Below are 10,596 nucleotides of genomic sequence, written 5' to 3' on the forward strand. Positions count from 1 at the left end.
GCTGGGGAGAGGGGCAACATTCTGCTGGGGTGAGCTCTACCATCATCTTGTTTAGATGATCAGGAACCTCCTGTGTATCCTGAACGGCCAAGTTGCCTGTGGAAAGTACAGTGCTGAACATCTTGAATAACAGCAAAGGCAGTGAACAAACTAATGTTCTCAAATACAGCACATGGTTTTAAAATATGAAAAAGGTGTTGTTGTGATGGCAGGTGTTGGACAATATTGACCGACTGATCATCATTATGGATTAACCAACATGACTGTCTTTTATAATATACATTTTCTAGCATATAGATCTGTAAAAATGATTTCAGAGCTATTACTGAAATACCTAAATACCTAAAAATTACATTTTATGTCTTCTGTGCAGTGATTGGGATGGTATAAACAAGTGTAGCTTTAAAACATTTCTGTGCAATGCAGTGCACAATATCTCCATCAAGACAAGTGTGTGTGTGTGTGTGTGTGTGTGTGTGTGTGTGAGAGAGAGAGAGAGAGAGAGAGAGAGAGAGAGAGATTGCATGAGGTTATAGGGGTCAGTGTTTGTGTTATATTTCCAGTAATACTTGGCATCTTGTCATACTTCAGAATTATTCTGTTGTTCCAGTGAAGTGTTTTGACACAGCAAAATGAAATGTATACCATCCAGGTTTTGGTGTGAGGCATACTTTCTGTCTGTGGTATGAATGTCCATCAGCACATGAGTTGTCATTAAGTGCACATTGCAACTGGAAACAAGATGCAGCGGCTCTGCGGCGGAGGCCCAGGCCGAGGATAGCGAGGGTTCTCCCCCCACGGAGCCCAGCAAGACCAGCCAGTGCTGGGAGCCAGCGGGAAGTCGGGCATCCCCACAGGCCAGGCCTGGGGCTCAGGGTTCAACCTGATGAAGGGCAAATGCTCCCTTTAGTCTTGGTGCCTTTACTTCCCGTGTTTTCCTGCCGAGCCCAAGACCCAACCCTGTCTGTCTTGTTCTGGATTTCAGCTCCTTGCGAGGGCAATACCTTCTTCTGCCACAGCAACATGTGCATCAACAACACGCTGGTGTGCAACGGGCTCCAGAACTGTGTGTATCCGTGGGATGAAAACCACTGTAAAGGTAATGACTCGCCCGCCCTGACCTTTGTGTAAAGCACAGGCCCCTGCGTGTGCGAGGAAGTCTCTAGGCCGTAGTGTGAGACCGTGTTCAGGACTGTCTCCATGCACATCCACCACCAGCTCACGAGCAGTTCCCTGCGTCCTCCGTGCTCCTCCGAGGACCTAGGGTTGCTCTGATCCTTGCAATCTCACAGGAATCCACCTTGGCCGGGGGGACAGGGAGCTCTTGGGGGCCGTCTCCCCAGTCATAGCTGGCTGCACCCCACCCAAGGCTGCACCTGTCACCCCCTCCAGCTCCTCCTCACTGCCCTTGGTGAACACATGCGGTGTTGAAGGGTGCTTGTGCTTTCCAGCACTTGCGCCCGCGTGCCTGCACGGCAGTTCTGCTCTCTTCCTCTCCGATGGAAGAAGGCCCCTGTGCCCCTGTGCCCTTGCCCCTTCCAGTAGTTGAAGCTCGAAGCTCCTTGGAGAGCTCCTTGCATGGATTCTGCTGCATGTTGTCAAGCTCAGAGTAGGGCATGGGGTTCAGTGTTGAACAGTCTGGACAGGCCGGTGGGCGGGAAAGCCATTGTTTGCCAATTGACCTGCAACATGAGGTGACAAAATGCCTTCTGTGGAGAGGAGCAGCGTGGCTGCCCGGACTTGAGTACCAGGCAGGAGACAGGGGTCAGGGGTCACCGAATGGGCATGGGGGTCCCCATCACTGCTTCCAGAGCTAGGAAGTTCTTCTGCCTTCTTACTCATTCTCTTGTGAGGAGCAAACAGACTCCTCGGGATTCCAGTCGCTTTTCGCTTAGGGAGGTTAGTGGCGCAGCTCAGCACAGACCCCGGCGTGCGAGAAGGACTTGCGTGTGTGCTGTTCCTCACACTGGGTGTGCCCTGAAGCCATGTGCGTCTCCTCACTCCGGCGGATGGCTGGAGGACAGGGCTAGTGGGCCTCTAGAATCATCTATAAGTCTTGTACTTATTCTATTCCTGAAATATTTTATACATTACTGAAAAGAGGATGTTACGCTCTCAAATACTTGGTTTCGTTTCCTACTTCTCTCTTCAACGTATAAAACTTCTACGGCATGTCTCTTGAAACTTGGTTTCCGGCTCCATGTTTATAATCGTTCTATCTTCCCGATGGATTAAGGCTTTTCTCATTATAAGAGGATTTGGACTTTGGTAATACCAATTTGGATTCTTAAAGTACTTGGTCAGAAATTAGTCACTCAGATGTCGATATCAAAGTCTGCACCCTGTTCCTGTCGCCCTTCTGTCCTGCAGCTATCACCTCTTTGTCTGCAGACAGTGTATATTTAGAATGCATTTCTTATCTGTTCTAATAACCATCTAGCTGTTTGTCCAAATTTAATACTCTTATTGATACAGCTGAGCTACTCTCCACCATTATTTTTATGTCTCATTTTTTTCTTGTCATCCTTTATTCCATTTTTCAGTGGATGAATATATTCTGCTCTAACATCTTAAATCTTCAATAGTTTTTCCACATTTTTTACTTGCTTTAAGGCTAGCAACATTCACCTTAACTTCCCAGGACATATTTTATATTTATACTAACAATTCTAGAGAGGTATAGAAATATTATTCTTATAGAGCTGCATTCTCTCTTCCATGTTCTTGTTCTATCTCAATATGACACCTATAACATGCTCCACCTTCACGTTATATGATTTTGAGTTGTTTAGAGATGTGGGGAGATAGGACAGCAGGTCCACATTGCATACTGGGTCACACGGCTGTGTTTTCATGCTGTTTCTGGTACCCTTTGTTGGGGTTCGGCTCCCATGAGCCTTATGTGCATATTGCCCAGGCATCACGTTTCTGTAAGTCATACCCCAATAGTCAATTCTGTAATAAAACACTTCAACAATAATTGAAGAAGGCAGATAAAATTTGCATCTGTACTATCTTTCAGGTGTATTTACACTTGCCTTCGTGGGCTGTAGTTATTTTGGTTAAATTCTGTTTATTTTTTGTGTAGAGATGCAACTGTCTCAGGCTACTCATTTCCAAGCTCGGGGACTCTTTCAATGTTTTATTAAAGATAGCCATTTGGCACTGGCTTCTTCATTTGTGTTTATTGGGCTGTGTCATGATTTCAGTTTCAGTAGGGATTTAGTTTCAATGTGGGCTTTGGCCACACATTTGTTTGTTGCTGGGTGAGGATTTCTGTTTCACAGGAATTTGGGGATTTGGGCCCACAGTGATTCCTGGGCCCACAGGTTACCTGGCCGTCTCCCGCCTCTCCTGACAGTTCCTCAGGTGGCTCTCTGGCGAGGGGGCCTTCCTGTGTCATGTGTCACTCTACCCCGTGTTGATTTTAAGATTTATGTCTGCTTTCTGAACGTTGTTTCTTTTTAATTAGCATCTAGTAGTTGTGTGAGGGATTTTACTGTGACAGTTCTCGATCCGCAGCCATCTCGCTCCCTCATTCCTTTTCCTCTCTTCTTAAAACCATTCCCACAGGTTTCCTTGTTCTCCCCTCACACCTGCATTTAAAGTTCCTCAGCCGCGCTTCTCTTCATTCTCTTCTCCCTTGGGCCTCCCCACTGCTCCCCGTGCCTGTGCCTGCCCCGATCGATCGGCGGGGTCTGCTTCCTGAGGCTCTTGTATCAGTGTTTTTGTATGTTTGTTGTACAAGGAGGTTTCGCCGTGGCAACTCCCACAAGCACGTGTTAGAATTCAGTCGTATGATGAACCTCCTTTAGAATCTCTTTTGTAACATTTTCATGGAGGCCTGGGTGTGGGCCTTGCACACTCCTGCACATGAGGTTTGCTGACCTCGGCAGCTGAGTTTTCTCACTGACTTCTGGAAGTTTTCAGATTTGCTCTTCAAAATATTTCCGCTGCCACTCCCCTCCTCCTCCTCTTCCTGCACTGCCGTCTTTGGTTATTTGCTGAGTCTACACTCATTCCATGCAGGATTTTTCCTGTTCTTCTTTAGACAGAGTAATAGTTGTCTCTCCGCACCTGTGCAAGGAGTCCGTAAGGTCTTTTTTGGCCTTTCTGCAGAGCGCTGGAGGGGGGAACGGGATGCAGTCTGTTCTTCAAGGAGTCTACCAGCTATTCTTACCTCAGTACATCTCCACTGTATCCCGCCTCACATGTACCAGACTGTCATCAGACTTCTATTTTTGGCGGCTTAATTTGGGAAAGAGTCCATGCAGACCCTCCACTCCCATCCCAGAGTGACCATCTTGAATTCCTATTGAAAGAGCTTTCTGGTTTCAGGATCTTGTTGGTACAATATAACATTCTGTGGGGTTATTACATCATCCTGCAACATGCTGCCACATCATTGTTATCAAATCATGCATAGGTAGAGCACAATACAGTCCTGTCCTAAAGAATGGATAGTCTATATTTTCTTATAACTGAGAGAAGAAAATAATTTACCACTTCCAACGTGGCCAGTGCGTTCCTAATTGTCACACTACAGATCTTCACAAACCTTTGTATCACATATACGCACACACACATGCATATGTTTACACATACAAACTATGCGCACACATGTATTTATTTCTAGCATGGGCTTCAGGCAATGGGACAACGATTTTAAAAGTGGAAGAGAGGGCCCTTGGGACACTGGAGCACTGTTTGCATATGTTCCCTTAAACCTGCGAACCTTCTGTTCTCAGCCTAGTTAAAGTTTTCTGCGTGCCTTGTGACCATGATATTAATGCGTGGTGGGTTGTTTCTCGTTTTGTTTTGTCTGTCTGTTGTCTGCACTCTCCTACCTACAGAAAAGAGGAAAACCAGCCTGCTGGACCAGCTCACCAACACCAGTGGGACTGTCATTGGCGTGACTTCCTGCATTGTGATCATCCTTATTATCATTTCTGTCATTGTCCAGATCAAACAGCCTCGTAAAAAGTACGTCCCAAGGAAGTCAGACTTTGAGCAGACCGTTTTCCAGGAGGTGTTTGAGCCTCCTCACTATGAGCTATGCACTCTCAGAGGGACAGGAGCGACAGCGGACTTTGCAGATGGAGCGGATGACTTTGACAGTTACCACAAGCTGCGGAGGTCATCGTCCAAATGCATTCACGACCATCACTGTGGATCCCAGCTGTCCAGCGCTAAAGGCAGCCGCAGCAACCTCAGCACAAGAGACGCTCCCATCTTGACGGAGATGCCCACCCAGCCCGCCAAGCCCCTCCTCCCACCCGTGAACAGGAGAAACATCCTTGTCATGAAACACAACTACTCCCAGGACCCCGCAGATGCCTGCGACGTGGACGAGATCGAGGAGGTGCCCACCACCAGCCACAGGCTGTCCAGGCACGACAAAGCCGTGCAGCGGTCAGTACCCACAGATGGTTTGGGATTTGCTTTGAGTTTCTGGGTGACAGCCATCTCTTAAAGACTCAAAGCCTTGCAAAACATGGATCACTCGCGTGTGCTTTTCTCCCCCTGCTCCTCCTCTTCCTCCTCTTTTTCCTCCTCCTTCCCCCACTTCTTCCTTCTCCTTCTTGTCACTTCCCTTGTGATGGTTGGGCCCAGGGTCACAGAATCTTTCCTTTTCTTTTTCCGTCTCCAGTGACTTCCTTAATCTTCTGAAACGACCCCACCCCTCCCTGTAATTCACACATAAAGAAACCTCATACCACACCAAAGAACTTGGTTTCCATGCCCACACGCATAGTGACGCTCATGAAAATGGCGGCAATTTATACTACAGGTGATAGTGCCAACTTGCTCCCTTCCACATGGCCATATGAGATCCCATCATCTATGTTTACATATTTTAAGATAAAAAAAAATGACATTTGGAAACAACTACCTTCTCCAGATGGATATTTCATCTTGTTGAGTAATTTTAAGGCAGCAATCACAGATTTTGCAATATATCACATCCATTTTTGGCCTGGAAATGCAAACAATTTCCTTCCACATACCACATAATTACACATAATAGTACAGTATACTGAAATCCTGCACACTTATATTTAAATACAGGTACTATTGTAGAAGTACATATTTTATTTGCTTATTTAAAAAATATCTTCTTTTTATGTTTATTTTTATGTACATATGAGATAATTTGTGCTGTGTTATCAACCATAAAATGAGTAACGGTTGGGCACTGAAAAGTTAAATTTAAAAATATAATTCCAGCATCCAATCTTTATGCTATGTGTGGCATGCTTGCTTATATTAAGTTTACTTTCTGAATTAGCAGGTTTATTTGCCATACATTCTAAAAATCTACAATATTTTGATTGATCTTACTGATTTTTGCATGCAGATGGCAAGCACTATTTCCACACTTTTATGGATTTCAGTATGGGTACTTTTAGGTAAACGTGTTGGTGTATATGTCTGTTTTGTACAAATATTACTTTGTTGAATGAAATAGCTGTAACATTCCAGGTTCTGCCTCATTGGGTCTCTAAGCAAACACGAGTCTGAATACAACACCACGCGGGTCTAAAAAGAAAACAAGGTAAGCGAAAGCCCTCGCTCCTCCCCCTCCCTGTCTTCCTCCATTCTGCGTGGTTCTGTTGAGGTTGTCTTGTGGTTTTATAGGGACTGTGAGATGTTTCATTATTTCTTGAGATACCTGTGCATTGCACTTCATCACTACAAATGCAGTGTATCCAGTAGTGGTGGGGAATGGTTTTAGGAGAAATGCAGTTCGTGTTCTTCAGTGTCATGAATACTGACTTCATCAGCTAAATGCTACCTATTTGAAGGTCAAGACACTGAACCTAATGAATTGTCTCCAAATAAGCGTCATAAGAAACTCAGTGTTTACCTAGTAGAAAAAAGAAATAGAGCATTCATCCTTAACATAACCAAGATGGATCTCCTAAACTAGCAATTACTTATATAATTTGGCAAGATCCCTTTCAAAAGTCAAACACGAACTGTCTGGAGGTATTTATGAAACTTATGTAGCCTCTTTGTTTGCATGAGTAAGTAGCCTAAATGCAGCATGCGGTGTCCAATGTTATCAGATAAAGTGTGAAAGCTTGTGAATGAGCGAGGAGCCCTTGCCTGTGGTCTGTGTACCCCACTCTGTCTCTGCATCGTGCAATGGCTTCATTTTCCCAGCTGAGTCCATTATTTGCGTTAGCCTAATGGATCTCCACTTAAATTTTCTAGACGGTTAATCTTTTCCCAACCCTTGGAGCCTATCACTCCTACTCTTGAATTAGATTGAGCGAACTGTCGTGTTCTAAAGCACCTTGATAAACTGGTGTCTTTGTGTGCATTTTTTTTTCCATTGGGAGAAAATGTTTTAACTGTGCTTTACTTTCAGAAAGAACTCTTTGTACAAACATGGGGACTGTGAAAAGAAAATTCTATAGTGAATTGTGAAAAGTGGACACATTTCTAAATTCATTCCACTGCCTTTATTCAAACTTAAGAATTACAGACCTTTGTTAATCCTCCGGCGAGACATCCCCGTTGAAAATGACATGTCATTTCGTAATTTGGTTGCTGGCCACCAAGTGCTCCTTAGTTTTTAAATACATTGGGAGGTTTACTGGAAACTTGAAGAAGAAATGAATTCCTGATTAAGACTATCTCGAGTTTATTTTCTATTGTCAGTTTTACTTTTGTTTCTATGTTGTTTATGTCTTTGTTACATAATTGTACATCATGTGATCTGTGAGAGAAAAAAAACACACCACAAAATTTCTGATGAACCTTGTGTTACCTGTTTTCACTCTGGACTGCTTGAGAATAGTGGGTGTTCTTGGGTGATTTTGAATGTGCAACCATGAAAAGTGACCATGTGGATCACGGAGACACCAGCCAGAGGTTTTATGGACTATACCCATGTAATGCTATGTGATTAAACAGAGTGGAAAGCAATGAGTAAAATCACTAGATTGCAATAAGAAAAAAAAATCTCATTCTTTTGGTCTTTCTTATAGACCCCATTCCTTTTTTTTTTTTCATCAAAGGAAGATATTGAGTTTCAGAATAGGTTCTTTTTTCTTTTCTTTCTTCTTTTTGAAATTAGGTATTTTACCATTCCTCCTCTACAATAGAAATGTCTTTGATTAAGCACTTAGCAATATGACAGTTTGAGAAAATACCCTGCATGTCAATACTGGATAATTGAGTTGGGGAAATATCCTCTTTGTCAGACACATTGTAAAAAAGCATGCATTCTCAAAATACCACTGTTACTCTCCCATTTCTTTGTGCCATATGCTTGCTACTTGTAAATTTTATATAAATATATAAAATGTACAATAATTTCTTAATTTGAGTTAAGAGAAATGTTTTCTTCTATTGGAGTGATTAAAAAATGCCTGGCTTACTTACATACACACATGATTTCTGCCAACCTTCCCACCCATGCAAGTGCAGGGTGGCCTTGACCATGGAGGTCACTTCCCCTAAACACTTCTAAAATTTACAGCGTGTTCTGCTTTAGAATGCAAAGTCTTTTCTTCAAAATCATGGTCCCATTCGGTCTGAATTATAGAACTCTTTTCCTTACACTCAGGCACTTAGAGACCCAGGCTTAGAGACTATGGTGTGTTTGATGAGATAAATTAAAGGCCTCTATAATCTCTGCTGAATTGTACACACACTATAAAATTTAATTTAGCAAGTGGATCCACTTTTCAGATGTTAAATGTATATTATTAGACAATGACTTTCCAGCGCTAGGAGGATCACAAATCTGTTTACCCAACATTTTCAAAATGACTGCATTCTAGGCTTTTGAAAGAATTCTGGAGTTTAACTAGAAAAGAAACCCAGTCTATTATAATTCATAGTTTGCAATTCAATCAGGTCGTACAAACCAGATGGATAAATCATTGTCATATATCCCTGTTAGAAAGTCATTTTCTCATGTGTTAACATAAACAAATAACATTTTCACATGTGTTAACCTAAACAAGTAAATAGAAAATCATTTAATTTGTAGGAGAAAGAGCGAAGAATTTTGGAGATTCTAAATACTCTGTGGCTTACAAAAATAACTCAAAATACAACTTAATATTATGAATTGATTTGGTAAACTGATGAGTAGATAATGTGTTGGACACGATAAAGTTCATTTTTCATTATTGAGTTGCATATTTCTATACATACTATTTGTGATAAAAACGTACCCTTGTTAATTTGACATGGTTGATTTCTTCATTCCCATGCTTTTATGACCTTTAATTCAATGTTGATGCATCAAAGATTATTTTTAAATGATTAGCTAGATATACCTGGTTTTATCACTAGGAATTTTCATAGGCACTTATTCCTTCTTAACTAATAATGTATCAGATAGGATATAAGTGCCAAGTTATAACGGGAGTGAAGACTAGAAGAAAAATTAAAATTACAAGCTGTCATTTCTATGTCCTAAAGTTATTCACAGGATGTTCAGCTCCCCCACCCCGAGTCTTCCCAGATATACAGAGTGATGTTGATCATATCCTCTTCTTAAAAATATTTGCACCGAAATCCATGAAATGATCTTTCAATGATTGAACATCAAACTAAACTGAGTATAGTCATAAGGAGGAGATCATAGAGGCTTCCTTGGTGGTAACAAAATGATTCAGGAAAGGAAAGTTGATCTAGTGTGGCACTGTCCTAGAGACATGCAGATGTCCACGGGAATTATTTTCGGTACTGAACCTTGGAGTGTAGTACTCTGGAAAAAACTTGGGAGTGCTCTTTAGACCCCTGAGATGCCTATTAAAAAGCCTGTATTGAAATCTATCAATAAAAGCGATTTGCTATTCTCTGAAGGACACTTGATCTGTGTTCAAAAGTTGGTGACATCTCTAAGTGAAGAAAGGAGAGGTTTCAAACTTTTAAATCAGGTTATTTTTAATAAATGTTTAATCTTTTGTTTATGAAGTGAATTAAAATAGGCTGTTAAAGTGTTCTATTCCAAAAGATGTTTTAAAATAAGGTATTAAGGTAGGGACACCATCTTAGTTGGATAACAGTAGTCATTTTATTTTTCAGTGCTTGAATTTATTTTTCAAAATCTTAATGGTATAACTACATGCAATTTCTATGAGTCCCCACATTGAGTTTGGTACTGAAATCCAAGTGTGTTTCACTTGTTTAACTCAAGGTTGAGGTGCTGACATGGAAATCTGACTTTCCATACCTATTTTTACATACTTGCCAATTTTATGAGATGTCTTGAAAAAGTAGACATTATACTTGATTTGTCGTAATTAATTTTGATTTCATGAGGTAATTGAAATGTAACTATAGACATAGTAGGAGACCAAATTATTAGACCTATGAAGATCAGCCTCCATTGCAAAGATGCTGTTTTACCTTAGTTTTTCCTACTAAAAATATTTCATTGGGCTGAAATCACTCCAAAAGCTGTAGTTCTTACTGTTTAAAACGTCAAATGATTGACAATCTGTGAATATTCATTCAAACTTCCACATCTGCTTTTTCTGTAGTTTCCCCTTACGAAGTAAGGTTTTCTTCATAAGTTACAGTGTTTTGTTTTTGTTTTCAATCCGTGAATAGATTCTTCATGGTCTC

At 41.6% G+C, this 10,596-nt stretch overlaps 1 protein-coding gene across 3 annotated transcripts in view; it reads left to right on the top strand.

Moving 5' to 3' along the window:
* Neto1 (neuropilin and tolloid like 1) overlaps positions 1–8,333 on the top strand; it is a 98,373-nt gene extending 90,040 nt beyond the window's left edge. For 2 of the 3 annotated variants that reach the window (XM_070028963.1, XM_070028964.1), the window contains 4 exons: positions 986–1,099; positions 4,854–5,412; positions 6,484–6,556; positions 7,376–8,333. In XM_070028963.1, coding sequence (XP_069885064.1) covers positions 986–1,099; positions 4,854–5,412; positions 6,484–6,544 — 734 coding nt within the window. In that variant the 3' untranslated portion in view covers positions 6,545–6,556; positions 7,376–8,333. Of the gene's footprint in view, positions 1–985; positions 1,100–4,853; positions 5,413–6,483; positions 6,557–7,375 lie in introns of those variants that run through there. The other variant, XM_070028965.1, reaches the window with a different exon arrangement.
* The last annotated feature ends 2,263 nt before the right edge of the window (positions 8,334–10,596 follow it).

This window comes from Dipodomys merriami, unplaced genomic scaffold (assembly GCF_024711535.1).
Source record: "Dipodomys merriami isolate MVZ:Mamm:240054 unplaced genomic scaffold, mDipMer1.0.p SCAF_2, whole genome shotgun sequence".
Taxonomy (NCBI): domain Eukaryota; kingdom Metazoa; phylum Chordata; class Mammalia; order Rodentia; family Heteromyidae; genus Dipodomys; species Dipodomys merriami.